This window comes from Sinohyriopsis cumingii, chromosome 2 (assembly GCF_028554795.1).
Source record: "Sinohyriopsis cumingii isolate HCF-2022 chromosome 2, ASM2855479v2, whole genome shotgun sequence".
Classification (NCBI taxonomy): Eukaryota; Metazoa; Mollusca; class Bivalvia; order Unionida; family Unionidae; genus Sinohyriopsis; species Sinohyriopsis cumingii.
In genome coordinates, this window is record NC_142962.1 from 33551605 (window position 1) to 33572767 (window position 21163).

Consider the following 21163-nt stretch of genomic DNA (forward strand, 5'->3'; position numbering starts at 1 on the left):
CAGAAAATTATTCAAGAAATCAGAAAAGGACAGAAGGACTAACATGTAAAAACATTTTGTCAAATAAATTTTTTTATAGTTAAGGTTAAATTAAAAATATTGTAAATGATGCTACAAACAGGGACAGGAAGCGGCAACTTTCATGATTCTTTACAGAGTAGATAAAGTCAAGTAGAAAAGAGCAGATCAGATATTGTGCAGAAATAAAAGGTCACAGACTGTAGTCATCAAAAAGTTAATTTAGAAAGTGTTGTGAATAAAATGTTGAGAAAATATGTTATCTGACACAAATGCAAAACTCCTCAGATTAAAAGGAGTATGCAATCTTGCACTCTTAGCATTTTGTTGCAAAATCTATTAAAATTTGTGTTTTACTAAAACTGTATTTATCTATATGCAGCATGCACCCTGCTGCTAACAAGTTAGATCGCAATCTGCAGTCACCTGATGTTCGGGCAGATTAGGATCTATGCTGTTTGTTCAAAAAAGATGTTCCTGTCATGAATTTTATTTTATACTGATTATGTTCTGAAGAATTTTGCATCAATGTTAGTTTAAAAAAATAATGCTAAAAATGCTTATTAATGCTAACCAAATTTTACTTTTTGATGCATGTTATGTTGACAAATTTAGGCAAACCCTGAACTAAACTATTAAAATTTTACTGATTATAAATCTACACATTCAAAAATGGAAATCTGGAAAAGTTCATAAGAGGTAAGAAAATTAATACTGTACTAGACATTATAATGTTATGGACAAAACAGAAAGAAATGTCCTGCCTGTACCCGCGAACACAAAAACTCATGTCCCAAAGACAAGAGTGTGTCACACATTTTATCCACCTGGCCACAGTAACTAGCTGCAAAGCAGTATACCACATACATAAACATACCAAAAACTATTCAGAAAAATTAGTTTGCGCATTTTTTTTTGTCTCAGTAGTCCAATACTCCAACAGTCACAAGCATGAAAGTGGATACTTTAATATCTGCATCTAAATAATTATGAGAAATAGATTGTCATTGACACATCATTATAATATGAGTGGTTATTTTATTTTACTATGATAAAAATGTTGTCGTTATATTTTTCCCCTATAAAAATGAGCAAATAATAGGATACATGTGGAGATATCCATGCAGGTTGCCCTATATTTGTAGGAAATTAAAATTTCTGAACATCTAAGATCTGGCAAGATCTGACAATTTTCCACATCATTATTCATATAAATTTTTCACATCATTATTCATATCAACAGTAAGTTGAGATCATATTAATTAGGAACAATTATCAAACTTATGTTGTTAACGGTAGAATGATAACTGTAACTTAACTACGATGCACTAAGTACAACGGCATTGTGTGATAGAAATACACCTCTCCCTCCCAAGCTGAAATTTATTCTTTGGATGTTAATATTTTATGGCAGTGCTGACAATGGTTACTGTCTTGATTTCTGTAGAACATCACTGACACAAGGTCCTTATTAATGTATGACCGTTTAATTTCAAAAGGGGGTGTGTATGTTTGAAAAGAACTGTCTTGCTCGAAATTGTTGTATAAAAAAGGACACTATACCATCCCTTTTTTTATTGCAAGCAAAATTTATCTTGCAATTAATGAAAAAACAATAAATATCCCAGTCAGAAAGAACAATTTAGCCCCGTCAATTAAATGGCCAGTCTCTTACAGTATACTGACTGGGAGAAGCCAACTACACATGGTCATTCCTTAACCATTTTTAGGAGCTGTGGATTGGATATATCTCATATCCATCGACTGGATGCCACAATATAAATATCATTATATATACTGATGGAATACATTATCAGGTTTTTGACCTAAAGGTCAATATCATCATATAAGTGAAATGTTTTGCATCATCATATTTACTGAAGAGAAATACACTGATCATATTTACTCATAATTCCTTACACTCATATATGTTGATGAAATCCATGCCATGAACATGTCTATTGACAAAAAATATAATTTGTGATTATTTGCAAAAAATCCATTCTTTGATTGTGTACAGTGAGGAATGGTGCCATCCATTGCTGAACTTTGTGCAGATTAATAGGGTAGGGTTTTCAGTGGTTAAAGTTTCATTTATTAGAAGTGGAGGTAATGGTGTGAGTTGGCTGCCATGGATTCAATCATCATTACAGATAAACATCTTTTCCAGGTACCAGTGTTAAGTGTCTTTGTTAGATTCACTCCAGCCTGGTTTCATTCAGTCACAAGGAACTTTGATAAGAGGATGAGGAAATGCAAGAACAGCCAAAATCTACTACAGACAACCTTTGAGGGGCAATATGACTTTGAGGGGCAATATGACTGCATTCTCAAAAAAGAAAGATGTACTCCTCTTCTAACATGAAGGCATCACAACTGGAAAAAGTATAAGCACAATTACAGTGAGGCAAACCCCTTTAGGGTTTTGGAATGAAGATGTTGCCTTATCAAACAAAGTTTTCCTTGAAAATTTCGGTGACAGGTATAAATCTCATGCTGGAATGAAGGTTGTGCTGCCATGAATGGGTCTGGGTTATTGTCTGGGGAGACACCAGAGGCCCCATGAGGTTGAAGTCTCAACTCTGCAAAGCTATATTGCATAGGAAGATGCTGAAGAAAGTGGACTCTGCATGTCCACCAATGACTCCTCCAGGTCTGGAATTTAAACATTGTGTCTGAAAGTTAGACTCATCAAATCATCTGAATTTCATGTGTAGATATCTTCATGAGGCATACCAGAACTTGCAACACTTTCTGTGTACCTCAGATCGTACCTAGCCAGCAGCGTTTGAAGATAGGGATGGATAGTTAGATGCTCAGATAATGTATGAAAAGCTGGGATGTAAAGCAGGGTGTTTGGCAAGGTGTGGCATTCCAGGACAACCGGCTGGATGGAGTGAACAGCCAGACAACAGAGCAGCTGTAGCAGATGTCAACCAAAATGGCAGCTCAACACTCTGTATATCATCAGTCTCTGGTTGTAAAACATGTAGACAGGTCAGTCATATGGCCATACAGGCTGGTCAGCATACAGGAAAGACCAGCAAGATCAAAATGTAGTCCCATGCACCTTGTCTTCAATGCACTAAGGTCATGCCCCAATGTGCTGCAGGAATTACGCCCAGTGGGCTTCAAAAATGGAGAAATAATATCAGAAGTAATATCAAACTTCCCACAGAGAGAGGTGAGTCCAAATTATTTCACCAAGAGACAGCTGGAACATTAATGTCAAAGTAAACCAAAGTGCATGCAAGTCAATTCATTAAAACACATAGATCAACAAAGCCAACATTCACAATTTACCAACAGATGAACAAGTCCACAAAAATTAACACAAATATGACAAATATGACCAAAAATATTTAAATAAAGTGGCCACACAGTGTAACAACACCACAACAGCTGTACAAATCTACAAACTCTGTAAACAGATGACTTAAAAATGTCAAAATTAACAATTTCATGAAATGTTGTTTACTGTATTTAGTGAAAATTAACATCTGGTATAGAGGGAGCCACCTAGAAATGGCATGGGGAAGTAATACATAAGAGTTGCTTCAGTTTGTCTATATGATGTATAGATGGAAGACAAGGCTAAATTTGGATGGTAGAGGAGTTTATTTCACTAATGTTAATGTGATTGGGTAATGTATTCAATGGAAAAATGCATTATATCCTAACAAAAATCACTGGTTTGCCAATCAGAGTTTGATAATTTATCATGTCATGTACTAAACAGGGTAAATATTATGTATTTTAACCATGACCAGCACAAGGCAATATGGCATCATGTGTGAAACGGACATATGACACCCCCCCACTGTCCATTAAAATATTTGCTGATAACAGAGTTCAAAAGAAAAATATGTAAATTATGACCAAATAAAAAAAATTCATAAGAAGAAAAAACAAAGATTTTTTTCTCTAAATTCATTTTGGCTTCCTTGTCTGATTTTTGTGCCCCATTTATGATCTAATTTTGTGCCCCACTGAGAAGGGCTCCCTATGCAATTGCACTGCTTGCACATTGTTGGCCCCGATGCAATTTAATCAAACTTACTAAACAAGAACTTACCCTGGAATCAAAAAGAGACAGAACTTTCCACGACTTGATCTTGAAGATTAGAATGGCATGCATCATAAGGGCAAGGTGATAATGGTGTTTGATCAGATGATAGTTTGTCACTTTTTTATCAATAGCCAGTTCCACAAGAGACACACTTCCCTTTCCATTATGCCACGCGTGTTCAACGTTGAAGACTGGTACTTCGTTCATCTCACAGTTAGCCTGCAATTCCGAGAAGAAATTTGCCTTAGAAATTATCATTCTATGTTAGCATTGTGTTAGTGAAAATATAATTAATATCCTTTTTCATGAGAGTGTAGTACTCATCAAGATGCATCCAGTCAACAATGACCCAAAACATTTTCGTTTAGGTCCAACCAGGCATCATAATTCTTCTAACAAAAAACTCATGTTGATAAAACCATCCATTCAAGAAGAGTAATTAAAAAGGTTTTTTTGAGATGGCCATTCTTGTGGCTATAATGGACAGCAGATCAGCACCATTTTCATTTTCAGACTTAGACATGTTAAAAAACTTTCTGGTGAAAATTCCATGTTAGCATGATTCTGGTCTGGAGAAGTAGCAACATAAAGGTTTTCAAAATTGCTGTAAGGTGGCCTTGACTGATGTCAGATTAGTACCATTTTCATTTTGGACAAACTAGATGTAAAGAAGTCTTTTAGTGAAAATCCCACACTGATATAAAGATGCATTCAGTAGGACAAGTGACAACAAATTTTCAAGACGTTGACTGTGGTGGCCATACTGGATATCCATACAGTGCTATGTTCATTTAGGACCATGGGATAAATGTGTCTGCAAAGTTTCATGGCAATCATCCAGGTATGTTTTGGTGGAGCTGTGATAACAAACTTGTGCTAACAAGTAGACAGAGAGATTATGGACAACAGACCATCACATAAGCTCTCCTGGTCTCACCAGTAGACCTATATATGAATATTGTTGATTAACATGTATTTGATTATGAGCTAAATGCATAAACTTAAGATAGGCTAACTAAATTGTGCCTAATGACCTACTTCTCGTGTAAGTGTATGATACCAAATCATGCATACAAACACCTCATTTGATGATTCTGGCGTGAGTGCTAAAGTTGGTGAAGCTGCTGTGGTGACTTACACAGATGACAAGGTTGTAGTACTCATCAAAATGCATTTCCTCACAAAGTTTCATGAATTTTGACATAACTGTATGAATACATAAGCTAAATGTGAAAACATTACCCAAGACACTAAAAAAATGACATGTAATCACAATGCCTTTCTTTTACTGTAAGGGCACAATGTAAACCCATACAAATTTCTGTAACCTTTGCTAATTGTTTACCTCATTCATTGATACATTATGAATCAAGTCAAATTACACATTCATCAGAACTGGTTAAGCTAGCTCTAGGTAACTGACATATGAACCTCTAGAGAAGCCTGAATGCTGTGCATTTTACACAAGTAATCAGCAAGTGGTTTCAGTGCCGATCCTGCCACAGGCTCAACTCATGCTATACTGATGGTGTGTTCAATCAATTTTAACAAGACTGTTATCTCAAGCTATAGATTTTCCATGCCATTTGAAATGCTATAGCTGGACTACTGTGAGAACAATCACAAACAGAGCCATATAATCAAATGTTCCATGAACTATTCTTGGCCACCAGCCACATTCATAATGCTGTACTGGATTGGCTCCTTCAATATGTGTCAACCAATCAGCCTTCATGTATCTTTATCCAGGAAACAATAGCAACCACAAAAAACACTGCTATTACTGCACATTAATACTCTTATTAAGAAAGTATGCCTTTTCAGTAACTTTCTTGAAGAACATATTATTCAGTGTTTTTCAGCTGCTATATGGAAAAAAGTACAGAAATGTTCAGTACAAGATGAATATCAGATATTCAAAAAATAAACTGACCATTTCAAAGTGAATTTTCCTTATTTTTGCTTATGAAAGAGTCTAGTGATCACACCAAAATATACAACTGTAGTTTTTAACTGGATAATTAGAGATTTTATTCCAGAATTTCATTTTGGAAAAGAATTTTGGTCCCAACTACAAATTTTTAAACTGGTAATTACAGTTTTTCATCATTGTGAGTTCACATATCTGTAAAGGTGTAGTACTAACAGTGATGCACACAATCATCTAGTTTGATGTTTTGGCATGAACAGTGCCTGAGATTGAATGCAAGTCAGTGAAGCATGAAACTGAAGTCACAGTGACCTACTTTTGTTGTTGTTGTTGGGTTTAACGCCATTTTTTCAGCATGCGATTGGCTATACATGGCGGCCAGTATTAATGGTGGAGGAAGAACCCCAGAAAACCCGGGAAAGAACCACCGACCCATGAGAAGCTACTGGCAAGCTTTCTCACATACCCACATTAGCCGAATCCGAGACTCGAACCCACTTTTGTAATATGGGTATAGTACTTAGAAAATGCAAAAGTTTTTGAAGAAAGTGACTTAATTTATTTTCCTTATCTTTGACTATCTTTGCATTAATGGGGGAAAAAATGTATTCACCTCCATCATGAGATGCAGGAACTCCACAACCTGACCAACAAAGTCTGTAAGTCTATTCTCACTGATTCCAACATCCTGAAATAAATAGGGACAATACACCAAAAATAGATAAATGATGTAGATATAAACATATGTAATATTTACCTGTGATATACATCAAATAATCACCTAATGTCTTCCATTCACTTTATAATACTAGTGAAAAGGTATTGACCTGCAACAATAGATCTAAATGAAAATCCTAAACATTCTGTTTATACTATTATCAAATTAACACTATGTACAACCAATAGAATTCTTTTTAAAGGAAGGTCTAATTTTTATTGAAAACAGGATTAAACAGGCATGTAACTGACTTTTGCATTAAATAAATACAAGCAAAACTGTCTGCTTATGTTTCAAAGTATTTTTATGCTGCGTTGTTGTGGATTTAAAAAACTGACATAATCTTGATACAAAAAAAATATTGTGTAAAACACTCAGAAAAAAGGTCATTGAAGTTTTTTCTCCCACCTACCATGGTGAAGTCTACAAAAATGACCAATTATTAACTTTGACACTCTAAGAGTTACTAGAAAGTAACAAAGTTTCATGGCTCTGTCCCCATAAGGGCATTAGAGTAATAACATGTACATGCAGAAATGGGTACATTTGATTAGTGACCCTGTTCTTAAAGATACAAACCTGTCAGTGTTATGTGGCATGCCATTAAGTTAACAATAATGAACCAAAGTTGAGTCCTGCAACTTGTACAGACTTTTGATTTGTAACATAAACATACAAGAGTACTTTATACAGATGCCATGTTTTTAACAGTCCACTTTACTGGCACTTAAAGACACTAAGTTTAACATGCAAACAGAATGTATTTCTGTATTACTCAAAGTACAAGCCATCAAAATGGTTTGATCAAGGAGCTTAATCTAAAGTTATTCTGCAAAATCCTTTATTTGACCACAGTTAGATTTATTTTAGAAAATCTGTGTACAGCTTGGGATGCCCACTCCCAAGTACTGCATGATGAATGTTTATAAAATCCACAAAATAGCTGCCAGATTTGTTATGTCCAAATAACTCAAACCAGGAAGGTTGACCTCAATGTTGAAAATGTCTTGGAAACATTTAAACCACCATTGATTGGAAATGAGTTTATAACTTTGTTACAAAAGTTATACCCCCCACCAACTGCTACAATACCCTGCTACAAATTTGACTCATGAAAAAAACCCAGTAGAAATCAGGATGAATACACAAAACAGATTCAAACAGAATGGTATTTATTTCTTCCAAAACAAATGACGCCCCCCCCCCAAAAAAAAAACCCAGTGATTTTATATTTTTATTACAAGCTTTAATCACAACTGTTGAATCTCTGTAAAACCAAACTGATACAATTTCAAAATTAATATGGTCACATTTTTATAAACATTTCTTTCACTGCTCAGTGCATTACTGTCATTTTCATGGAACACTGAAACTCACATATATCCAGGTTTGTATTTTTGGACCATGAAATGTTCATAAACAATCAGCCACTCCAAGAACATATTAGGCACAAAGTTTTTAAGGCATAGATAATAACTTCTGACACAAATTAGCAATTGCAAAAAAGATGAAAGAGTTTGACATTTCAAATCTAAGTTGAGATGTTAGAAAGCTCAAGTAATTATATGGAAGTCAGTTTTATTCCTTGAGTCAGTAACTCTAACGTTAAGCTTTTGTACAAAAACTGAACAATACTGACCTGTGACTTTTACCTTGAAGACAGAACCCTTTGTGTGGCATGCAACAACTCTTCTAGTGATGACAGATAAATCTAAGTTTTGTTCACTTATATCAAGCAGCTCATAAGCACGTAAATTATAGAAGAGAAATAAAAATGTAACAGAAACTCAAAATACTAACTTATGGCTTTTATCTTGAAGATAGTGACCCCAATGTGGTATGTGTCTAATTTATCTAAAGTGATTGCGGGTGAAATCTGTCTGTGACATTAAAAACTAAACTACACAGCAGGCTATCTAGTGATGATAAATAAGTATACCAAGTTTTATGCCTGTATCTACAACATTGCAGAATTTGTAGTGTGGGATGGAAAGTGTGTCAGAAAATTAAAAATAATAATTCACAACCTTAACCTTGAAGATATGATGTACAAGTATGTTAAGTTTTATCCCTTTATCTAGAATGTTAAAGTGAAACAGAAAGTGTGGCAGAAACCTTAAAATAATGATCTGTAACTTTAATCTTTGAAGTTATAAAGAAAATATAAAGTGACAGAAATTTTTTAACAACTGAATGGTGACCTTGACCTTGAAGATGGAGCATCATTTTGTGATAAGCAAAATGCCTTCAAAATATGATATACAAATATATCAATTTTATCCCTTTCTTTCAAATGTTTCTAAAGTTATAACATGGAATCATGACTGAAAACTTAAAATACAGAACCATGACCTGGAACTTAGTACAAAACACTCTTTCTGGTGATAATACTTAAGTATACCAAGCTTCAACCTTAATCTTAAATGGCATTCAAGTTATGGATTGAAAATACGGATACCATGTCCCCTGGTTTAGCAGAAGGAATCAATTATGGCACAATAGGAACTTCTACATAAGAAAACTTTTGTTTTACAGTCACATGTCTATGCTAAAATAGAGTCACTGTAACAGCTTTAGTTCCTTTTATCAGTAAATATTTATTTTAAATACTCACCTTGCGACATAATCTGTCCTTTGGAACTCTACCAACCTAATGAGGAGATGATATAAGTGAAATCAAGTTAGTTACAAAAGGTCATACAGGTAAAAAAAAAGCAAATTTTCACTGTCAGCTGCAAAGTAACATGCACAGATCAGTTTGACAGATGGCTAGCAGTTTACAAAATTTATGTCATGAGCTGTTTTGTAGCAATTGCTCAAACTTGTTAAGTTCTGTTGATCCAGGTGTGATAAAACTCAGGTGTGTAAAGAGAGAGATCACTAAGAAATAGGTGTGCTAATAAATACCATACAAGATTACCATTAGAAATGGATGAGTATCAGTGTTCATTGAGGTAATGTCAATGGAAGTGGCAAGTCAAGACAATCTGAGAAAAAAGGTAGAAAAGACTTTGATATATGGCATTTGATCTTGTTCATCCAAGATAATAAAGATCAAAAGTTTCTCAATATACCTTTTCCATTAGCAGAGCTGTAGCTTGGAATCTCTTGGACATAAACATGTGCCACATCATAAATACAACACCTGTATAAAGTACAAAACATCCACTTTGATATATATTTAACAAATAAAATGACCACTATTAAAATTGCACACCTTTTCATATTATATGTGTAAGAAATTATAATTATAAATATAAAAGTACCATCCATACTTGCTTTAAAGCCGTGTCCAAATGCAAACAACATAGACCCTGATCTGCTATAACATAATGCACCAGCCAGTCAGGGTCTCTGTTATTTCTTCTACTGATTACTCCTAACTGCAGAGATTGGGAGATGCCAGTGAATTATGTCACACCAGATTGGGGTCTCTGCAGTTTGCAGTTGGACTAGACATATAAGTAAGTACATACGGTATATGTGAGAAAATATTTACATTTTTTTCCTTCTTCATATATCCTTGCATAATTGTCAATTTGAGACTGCATGTGACATATTTCTTTTATTCACAACAACCAATTTAAATTTATCTGGAATTTAATGAAAGGAGTTTAGTTTTTAACACTTAATAAGCAAAAGTTCTAATATGCAAGCATTCATGCGAAATGAAGTAATGACACGAGACATACTCTTATATGCATGAAACAAGCTGCATTACAAAGGAAAAGAAGAAGACAATTTTAAAGAATAGTAAGCCATCTCAGATTCCATATATTTAAGTTTGATAGATTTTAGTACTTAAGTTTAATGGACTTCAGTACTTAAGTTTGAAGGACTTTGTACTTAAGTTAGATGGACTTCAGTACTTAAGTTTGAGGACTTCATTACTTAAGTTTGATGGACTTTAGTACTTAAGTTTGATGGACTTTGATACTTAAGTTTGATGAACTTTAGTACTTAAGTTTGATGGACTTTAATACTTAAATTTGATGGACTTTAGTATTTAAGTTTGATGGACTCTGGTACTTACGTTTGATGGACTTCAGTACTTAAGTTTGATGGACATTAGTACTTCAGTTTGATGGACTTTAGTAATTAAGTTTTATTCACTTTAGTACTTAAGTTTGATTCATTTTAGTACTTAAGTTTGATGGACTTTGGTATCTGAGTTTGGTGGACTTCAGTACTTAAGTTTGATGGAATTTGGTCCTTAAGTTTGATGGACTTTGGTACTTAAGTTTGATGGACTTTGGTATTTAAGTTTGATGGACTTTGGTACTTAAGTTTGATGGACTTTTAGTACTTAAGTTTGATGCACCTCGGTACTTAAATTTGATGCACTTTGGTACTTAAGTTTGATGGACTTTGGTACTTAAGTCTGATGGACTTTGGTACTTAAGTTTGATGGATGAGGAATATATGTGGCTCTTGCTCATTAATGAACCACCTAAATACTATGTGTGGCTCTCACTCATTAATGAATCCACCCAAATAATATGTCTCTCACTCATTACTGAACCCACCCAAATAATGTGTGGTTCTCATTCCAAAACCTACCAAATATTGTGGATTTCACTCATTACTGGACCCACCTAAATAATAGGTGTGGCTCACTCATTACTGAATCTATCCAAATAATATATGTGGCTCTCACTCATTAATGAACCACCAAAATAGTGTGTGCGTCTCTCATTCATTACTCACCCCATCCAAATATATGTGACTCTCACTCATTATTGAACTCACCCAAATAATGTGTGGTTCTCAGTCATTACTGAACCCATCCAGATAATGTGTGGCTCTCACTCATTACTGAACCTGCCTAAGATCTTAATTATATGAAATGATACCTCAGATGCATGATCACTTCATTAATATGTGTGCATCTTGCTCATTTATGAACCTGTCAAAGACCTTAATGATATAAGGATATATTCCCTGTCTGAACAAAACTGGATCAGAAATTTGGCCTCCAGAGTTTAAAAGGTCAGCCAATCAAATGTAAGATTATCTTAATAATTTGCACTGATCTGAATCATTATCCAAGATCTTGATAACATAAGCTCATACTTTAAATCAGATCTGAAATATGGTTTTCTGAGAGATAATAACCTAAGCCAAACAGATGCAAGTTCACCTCATTTATATGCACACATCTCACCCATTATGAAACTCGTATAAATCTTGATGATGTAAGCAAAATTTCCAAATATGATGAAAATTTAGCTTCCAGAGCATTAAAAGTAGTCAATATGAGGCAAGATTACCTCATGAATTTTATTCATTATTATATACCATTAACCATCCAAGATCTTAATATATATATATATATATATATATATATATATATATATATATATATATATATATATATATATATATATATATATATATATATATATATATATATATATATGTTTGAGCAAAATCAGACCAGAAATATAGTCTCCAGAGTGACTTGCAAGCTCAATCAATTAGATACAAAGACACCTCATTAAAATGCATGAATCTTGCTTATTATTGCATTTATCCAAGATCTTTATGATAAAAGCATGCATTCCAAGTTTGATCCCAATCAGATCAGAAATTTGGTCTCCAGAGTGACAACAAGCAACTGTTGGCAGACAGACAAAGCACGATGAACAATAGACAACACATGACCGAGTGAGCCATACAATAAGCTCACTTAGCCTTACATCCAGGTGAGTTAAAATATACAACATATACATGTTCACCTGATGTCTGCTGTCTTCAGGGCAAAGGATGTGGGACTCGTTTGCCTAAGCAAGGATTATTGTACATGCTAAATACATCTGACACCAAAATGGGATATAACTCTGCAAAAGAAACCGCATCAGAGCATAAAGAAAAACTATAATGCACAGATTCATCTGGATGCCAATATCGACTGCCACATTTCAGTGCTATTTATCAATACTTATGTGACTAATTACACACACAAGACCTATCATATAACGCCAAATGAGAGCATGAAAAATGAATACACATGCTTCGCCAATGAAAATATTTCTCCAATGAAAATAAATTCTACCAAGTTTCATGCAATTTGTCAAAGCTATGGAACTAACTGCACACAAAGGAATTAGGATATGCCATAAAAGGGGCATAACTCTGAAAACACTCCTTAGAGCATGAGAACAAATGGATTTGAACAGGTTCACCAAATGTCTGTCAAATTTCAACTCAGTCCATGTAAAAATGCAATAGTAGTTGCATACATAAGTATTTCAGAACATATGTATAGTACAGATAGACACGACTAACACTATATGACCCTGCTAACACAGCAGAAACAACAATCTGAGGGTGGGGTGGGGGTTACAATTTTTAATTATGTAATATTTACCCATTTTTATTATTTTCTTATCTCTGTTCCTGGCACTAATCCCAGGTCCAAGTTGTATTCCCTCCTCCAATAAGTAATTGGAGGTCTAAGAACAAACACAACATAATCCCAGTCTAACGATTTAGTTACTTTAATCATTCAGACCATTGTCCTTTTCTTGACATGGACCAAGAAAGAAAGGACATCAAAGAAGGCGGGAGGAGGAAAATTTGTAACACTAGAAAGAATGTATTCCATATATTCCATAATTCAAATTAGTTCAACCCACCCCTGACACCATACTATCTTTTAATAGCAGTAATACATTACCTGGTATCATTACGTTACTAACAGTGTGAAGCTGATGACCACAAGGTAACATGTCAATGTGAACCTATCATTTGCTGACAGTCAAGTGGTCTACTGCTTACTGGAGGATGGCTTCACAACTTGCTAGGCTGACACATTGGGACCTAATGTGTCAATGCTTTCACTATGAGTGACAATGATTGTAGGCAGAATGTGTCAATGCTTTCACTATGAGTGACACTGATTGTAGGTAGAATGCGTCAATGCTTTCACTACGAGTGACACTGATTGTAGGTAGAATGTGTCAGTGCTTTCACTATGAGTGACAGGTAAAACAAGGAGGTGCAGTGAGACAGCTAAATGCAACTTTTATGTTACTGCCACTAGGGAGAGAACCAAACTGTTTTAAGGTATGGTTTTTGAAGGAAGCTTCACTCCATGGTTAATAAGGAGGTATAGGTAACAACCAAACAACACATTAAAGGTTCCATCTAGGTATTAAAGAGCAACAGACTAGCCTTTGAAGCAGTGGTGTCACTCGGGTTGGTGTCACCCAGTGCGGTAGCTCATGGTGTCACCCCCATGGTCCTCTTTCCATAACAGACCATACAGAATCCTTAGTAATGTCATTTTGGTGTCACCCCCTCTGATGGTGTCACCCAGTGCAGTCCGCACCCCCTGCATCCCCCTAGCGACGCCACTGCTGTGCCTGCTAGTCATGTATTTAACTATGATCGGTTATCCGCTTATGAAATCCAACTAAACCGAGCAGTGTGTGCTCTGTAAAATTTTCAATTTTTCATTTTGGTGTCACCCCTCTGAGATGGTGTCACCCGGTGTGGTCCGCACCCCCCGCACCCCTTAGCGACGCCACTGCTTTGAAGCTCAAAGTACTTGATCATTCCTCAAAAATGTGGTCCAACCCAACAGTGAAGCCCAAAGTGAACTTAACAGTACTGGAGAGGGCTGCTCTATGGCCCTTAATGGTGGATAATTAGCAGTTTTTCCCCCGCAACTGCATATAATGATGGGATTATTATAAGATCAATGCATTTCGGACTGACCCAATTACAGAATATTTCCCACTTGGCATAATAAGCCATCTAAATTTATTGCCTTCTAGCCTTCTAGCCTGGGTGATGCACTTAACAACCATACTGGAAAAATTATCTTAGTGGACAGATCATTTGATATGTGCCATATCTTAGTGGACAGATCATTTGATATGAGCCATATCTTAGTGGACAGATCATTTGATATGAGCCATTCACGAAAGTGAAGAATCTGTGGATTGTTGTTGTCTGTTATTGCTTTAACAGCACATCTCCCTCTGTGTCAGTTCTCTGAAGGCATCTGCTAACTGGCTAAATAAATCAATGAATCACAACCCTGGGACCACGGAGCGGGGGATAGGGCTTTCAGGCTGAACCATGATATAATGTAGAGGTCTTGATTGGGAAAGTGAACAGTTGACTCCACTTCAGACTGAAGGTGTTCACTGCCCATGCCCATTTGGAAAATGTAAAGACATGATATGGATGCTCACTTTTCAAACTCACTATAAATGAATTTACAACTGACTTTTCCTGAAGTCGAGAAAATCTCTTGTTTCTGACTGGTGCAGAGACCATTCCATAAGGACTGCTTGTCGCTGTCTGGACAGGCTAAATGCCAGCATATGGCTGCCTCTAAAAGTGATCTCTAAACAAGCTGCCCAGTGAAGAAGGTTTGAGATTTCCAGGCTGAAAGAAGGGGTCTTGACCTCTGAGGTACACTATGACTAATGTGTTGTCTGTAGCAACCAATGAAGCAGTATTGTCTCATGTGGTTGGTGCACCACTATAGTGCTAGAAATACAGCCTATATTTAGGTTGTTGGTATGAAGGGAAGATTCTTTGCATGACCTCATGCTCTGACATATGAGGTATGCTATGACTGACGTGTTGTATCATGATGCAGAAATGTTTTATGGAGTTGATGAACCACTTTAGTGCTAGAAAAACAGCCACCATTTAGGTTGTTGATATGATGGGAAGATTATGCCCAGAACCACAAGCCTTGCAGGACTACTGCCTCTGGCTCAAAGACAGAATCACAGCCTGAATGCGAGGCATTGGTATATAGGAAGAAGTGTGCTTTCAGGACATGAATTGGAACTCCAGTCTGAAACTTACTGGGATTTCACCATCAACTCAGATGGTGATGAAATCTGGTTCCAATGGGGATCAGAGCAGACAGAGAGTCATCATGAGGTTTTCAAGCTGCCAGAAGCAAGAAGTGCAGAGGCTGCATATGAAGAATTCCTTGAGAAATTAAGCTAGCTGCCATGTCAAGAGTCCCTTGGTGAAAGACGTAGATCAAAGGACCTCTAGAAAGTTGCCATTACATCTATCACCTTGGTAAAGGCTCTAGGTAAAATACTAGGATGAAAGGAAGTACTGACCAAGATAAAACCACCAAGATAATATCCTGTGGGAAGAAATGATGGGGTTGTGATTTAGATATCTTGAAGTTCTTCGGAGACTGTCTAGTCATTTAACCATATGGAGACTGTCCAGTCATTCAACCATATGGAGTCTGTCTAGTCATTCAACCATATGGAGACTGTCTAGTCATTCAACCATATGGAGACTGTCCAGTCATTCAACCATATGGAGACTGTCCAGTCATTCAACCATATGGAGACTGTCCAGTCATTCAACCATATGGAGTCTGTCTAGTCATTCAACCATATGGAGACTGTCTAGTCATTCAACCATATGGCATTCCTGACTGAGGCAGTTGTCTCCATCCTGAAATGTTCCTCCTGAAGAAACTTGTTCAATGGCTAAAGATCAATAATAAGTTGAAACTTTCTCCTTTCTTTTGAAACCAGAAAGATAATGGAATAAAATCCTCGTCTATAGCTGTTTTGTCACCACCTGTACTACTCCTTCCCTGGTGTTGCTGACCCGTTAGGTCTTGGGACACCACTATGGGGAGCTGGCTCTTGAAAAATATCTTCAAATCAAAAGGTGCTTCCCCCAAAATGCTCTTACTGTGCACTTTTAAGATTGTTTATGTATCCAAGGTTGAATCCCTGTAAAGGTGAAAACAAATCAGCCGAGAGTGCCATTAACATTAAGAATATGTGTTTGATGCCTTAAAAACAGCCGTCTAATATTCTCTGTACAGTGGTCAGAGACATTTTTTTGAACGAGGCAACAATACAAGGGTTGGCATAAGAATCTATGGTACAGTCTGCCCTGGGTGGGTGTTGAACCTGCAACACCTGAGTTATGAATCCCCACTTCGGAAGAACCGGGGCCAGTGTGAGAGGTTTGAGGGGCCAAATGGAGGAAGGGGACCCTATAAATGGAGGTAGAAACCAGGTGCCAAAGGGCAGAAGAGGAGACAGACCATCGCCTTGGCAATGGGGACTTGTGAAACCATGAAAAATTCTTCCATGGAGTCACGGTGAGAAAGAAGACATTGCTGACTCACTATCAGTGGTTGGAGTCTCTAAATCCCATAGTGGTTGAATGGGATCATAGGTAAAGGAGGGGTGTTGACCCAATCACTTTCCTTATATGTGAGCTGGCAACTTCACTCACCCTGGAAATGACAATGACCCATTCTGGAAAATGAGGGAGTCATCCAGTGAATAAGAGAAGGAACCAGTTACCTTTTCCCACATCTTAAAGGAGCAGCAGGTTTCAGCAAGGTCCCACACCTCATCCGACCATAAGGCACTGAAAGTACATCCATCTGTGCTGGCATACATAGTGCATGCCATGCAGGAAGAATGAATGTGTAATTTGGGGTTCATAATATGTATCCTAACAGAAGTTACTAGTGCAGGCTATAAGATACCAAGAAACACTGCTTTGCCAGTGAGTTTACTAAAACCTTCAAATTAAAAATCTGCATACAGATACAGAAAATTCACAGAAGTGTAATATTTAAATGGACATAAATAACAATAGCACTTGTTCTCAGACCTCCAATTTCCAATTATTAATTGGAGGGAATTCACTTTGGAATGAGGGCTTGCACCAGGAAATGAGATAGCAAAACAACTGTAGCAGGTATAGCATTTCTGCCATTAAAAGTAAAATTTAATGGGCCACAAGAATAACTAAAAAGATCACCCTTGATTATCCAAGAACTACTCAATGACAAAAAAGAAAGTGATCATCATTTTGAAATACATACCATGTCTCAAAACAGCATTCTGGACAAGTTTTAAGAAGTCCAAAGAGGTCTTCAAACAGTCAACCTCCTAAAAAGTAATCAAGTATTCTCTGAAAATTTTGGTTAGAAATTTCTTGGGTAATTTCTGTGGATTTAAGAGGGTTTATATGTGATCAAAACAACTGGAATGATGACCAAATTTAAGCCAGTGAAACATTTTGAACAAATTTAAGTTTTCAATTACTTGAAAATAATGATAATTGTAATTATAATTATGACCAATGGGTTCTCATTGAAAGAGATACAAAACAAAAATGTTACAATAATTAGACAAGGACTGCAGCATATTAAGATTTGTTTTTAAGAATTTCAAACCAAAATAGGTAAAAACAAATTGTTAAAAATTGAGATCTCAAGCATTACAAATGTATCACTAATAACACAAAGTTAAAAGTTTTTAGACAGACTTTTTGCATATGGTTAAAACTTTACTAAGAATTTCATAAGTAAAGTATTGTGGCTGATAATGCATGGTTTGATAATCTAATGGGTCTTTACAAGTTCCTCCAAGGGATGGCTGTTTTTAAAATGTGTTAATATCTAAAGAAAACAACCTAATTATAGCAGGTACATATAATATTTGTATGCATGCAAGGAAATATACATGAATTAATTTGTACCTCTGGTTCCTTATTCCACAGAACTGTGTATTCCCAGCAGCAGTTGCTAAACAAAACATCATTTTCAAGACTGTGGGGGAATCTCAGCCTAAGGTCTGCCATAAAATCTAATATAAAAAAATGAAATTTATAAACTATTTAACAACCCTCACCAATTTGTACTTGTATGACTGAAATCATGCCAAGCATGTATAAATGGTATTACAAAACTTATTTAATAGTTGATAATTCTTTTTAAGCATCTGCTTCAATACATATTGTTACATGTTTAGGTTCTTACAAAAGTAACAAGAAAAAAGTGAAGACAACAAGCTTTGTAAAATTTAACAAATAATTTATTTCCCAAGAAAAACAAGGTAAAAATGAGAAAAAAGAACTTACGATTTTATGAATCAAATCCAAAACTAATCCAAGAATTAAAAAATAGAAGTCCTAGTAATAAAAAGTCCTAATGAAACTGAGTCTGAATCATGATGAAATCCAAAATGGAAGGCAATGACATATGATGTGGTCAGAATCATACTGATGTGTCAACAGTTCTTTGATGACTCACAGAAAATAATATTCCAGTGTATGAATTCTGTGTAAATTTTGATAAATGTCTTTGTCCAAGAATTAATTTAGCGCACTAGTATTTCCAGGGAAAAGAAACTTTAAATCCAAATAAATTGAAGAAAACAAAATAATTAGCCCCAAACTGGTCACAACATAAAACACTTTAACTTCTCAAGTGTTAAGGCAAGAATATTATTATTTCTCAAAACATCAGTAAAAAATCTAACTACAACGCAAAACAGATGTCAGGATGTGGGTCAATCCTCTGGAAAAACTGGAGTTTGAAACAGTTGCTTTATGTTATTTGTCACATACTCCAAGTATGGCCTCGATTCCCCTGTATGAATCTTACTATGAGAAAGAATTTTAAAAAACAAAAGAAAGTTGTTTACTACAACTCTTACTGCTTCTGAATCAAGATCAGGAACTAGGTCAGCATTAGATACAATGTCTCTATAAAGTTTGTTTACGTCAAAAATATATAAAAATTCAATCAGAACTGAACTCTATATCAAATCCAGTAATCAAGTTACATTACAATAGCATGTAATTGAATAAAAAAAATTTTAAACTAATGAGGAAACAATTAAGTCAAATATACAAAACAATATAAAAATGAAAGTGAATTCTGCAAGCAGATTAAATAATTCATTATTCTCAATGTTACTTAATGTTATGATCTTAAACTAAGTAATGGAAAGAAGCAAACCCAGCAAGTTTTGTAAAACTTAGCAAAATACTTAATTCTCTAAGTCATAAAATATTTTTAACAGAAACTTACAGTATTATGAATTAAATTCAAAATAATAAAGTCCAAAAGAAATGAGTGTTCCAAATGAATTCCAGGTCACTGAATGTGCTGATGTGCCAATTGTCTTGATGTATGACAATTGCATTGTCCTGAACTCATTTGAATAAATTCACAATAATTTTAGAACAATATTTTACTCGAAAGTCAATAAGCACTTTGTAATTAAAATGAATAATCCAAAAAAAAATTTCCTTTCAAGTTTTATACAAAAACAACATTCTTTTCCCTTATATACACACCATTCATACATGCCAACCCCTGGTGAGGAAAAAGTATAATCCAAGTGAACAAAAGAGTAACCCGAGATAAAAAAGAGTAATCCACATATAACACAATAAAATTCAATGAGCATATGTACAAAATGATTTATTAACCCCTTCTGGTCATTTAACATCAATTACTGCTTTGAATTTTCATATATAGCAAATTGAGCTTTAAAGAGTAACAGACTCTCATACTGCATTTCAAAACACTTTGTACCAGCTGAGATTATGAACGTTTTGCACACCAGTAGAGAACCAAGTGCTGGGTTACTGAGCCTGGATCTGAATTCAGTTTTATTTTTGTTAACAATACTGAACAATCTCTCACAGTCAGCATTAGAATGGTAAAGAACCAATATTCCTTTCATAACCTGACAAAGAAGAGGAAAGTTATATCTTCCAGTTATTGGATCATTCAGATGGGAAATAAGGTGCCATTGCACATCAACTCTGTCTGCATGAAGTACATTGTCAGGTAGAATGCCAACTTGATGCTTCAGTGGTTCTTCTTCTAATTTATCAGCAGCCTTTCCTGCAGCAAGGTGCATCATGACAGGGACAACCTATTATGTACATTGATGGAGAGATTTTTCAAAGTATACAATGCAACTTCTTTATCAATTCCAGTCATCACTGATGCATTATCAGCTGAAATTCCCATACAGTTCTGCCAACGTATGTTTATTTAAAGCATTATCAAGGAAATAAAAAATGTTTTCTCCAGTGGAATCTACTGTTAATTTTGGTAATGAAAGAAGAGCACTCTGACTTTGCCCTTTTTGTTCTCAAAGTCTCTTACACAGACTGGGTGCAACCTTTTGTCATCATAACCACTGCTCCTGTCTGTTGCAATAATAAACGGCCCACTTTTCATGACTTCTGCAATTTTAAGCGAATTATCTTCTGCTAAACACCTAAAAATATTAGATGATTTTGTTCTTGCAGATGCATATTTTCTGCAATTTTGGAATCAGAAAACATCTGTTTGAACAAAGGACCAAAATAGTCTTCTACCGTTAGGGATAGTCCGTGTTCTATTAAGAATTCGGTAAATAACACCTATGCATTTATTAGTTCTGCTTTAAAAAAGAAGTTATAAGTTACCTTAGTACTGGAGTTTGTAAAACGAGCTAATTCAAGGCTTTTTGTTCTACCATAATGACTAATATTAAATTCCTTTCCACACAGCCTGCAGAGGGCATGAAGCTGCCCTAGAATGGAATGCTCATGTGACATATTTCACAATACTTCATGTCACAACATAACCCACCTGACACAATTATCCAAT

General features: G+C 35.4%; 1 protein-coding gene across 1 annotated transcript in view; it reads right to left on the reverse strand.

Moving 5' to 3' along the window:
- Positions 1–21163, reverse strand: part of LOC149804596 (rab3 GTPase-activating protein non-catalytic subunit-like) — a 127998-nt gene that overhangs the window by 25231 nt on the left and 81604 nt on the right. The window contains exons 24-29 of the mRNA XM_089942055.1: positions 18247–18353; positions 17588–17654; positions 9810–9880; positions 9350–9385; positions 6631–6705; positions 4094–4306 (exon numbers count right to left, since the gene is read on the reverse strand). Coding sequence (XP_089798181.1) covers positions 4094–4306; positions 6631–6705; positions 9350–9385; positions 9810–9880; positions 17588–17654; positions 18247–18353 — 569 coding nt within the window. The remainder of the gene's footprint in view (positions 1–4093; positions 4307–6630; positions 6706–9349; positions 9386–9809; positions 9881–17587; positions 17655–18246; positions 18354–21163) is intronic.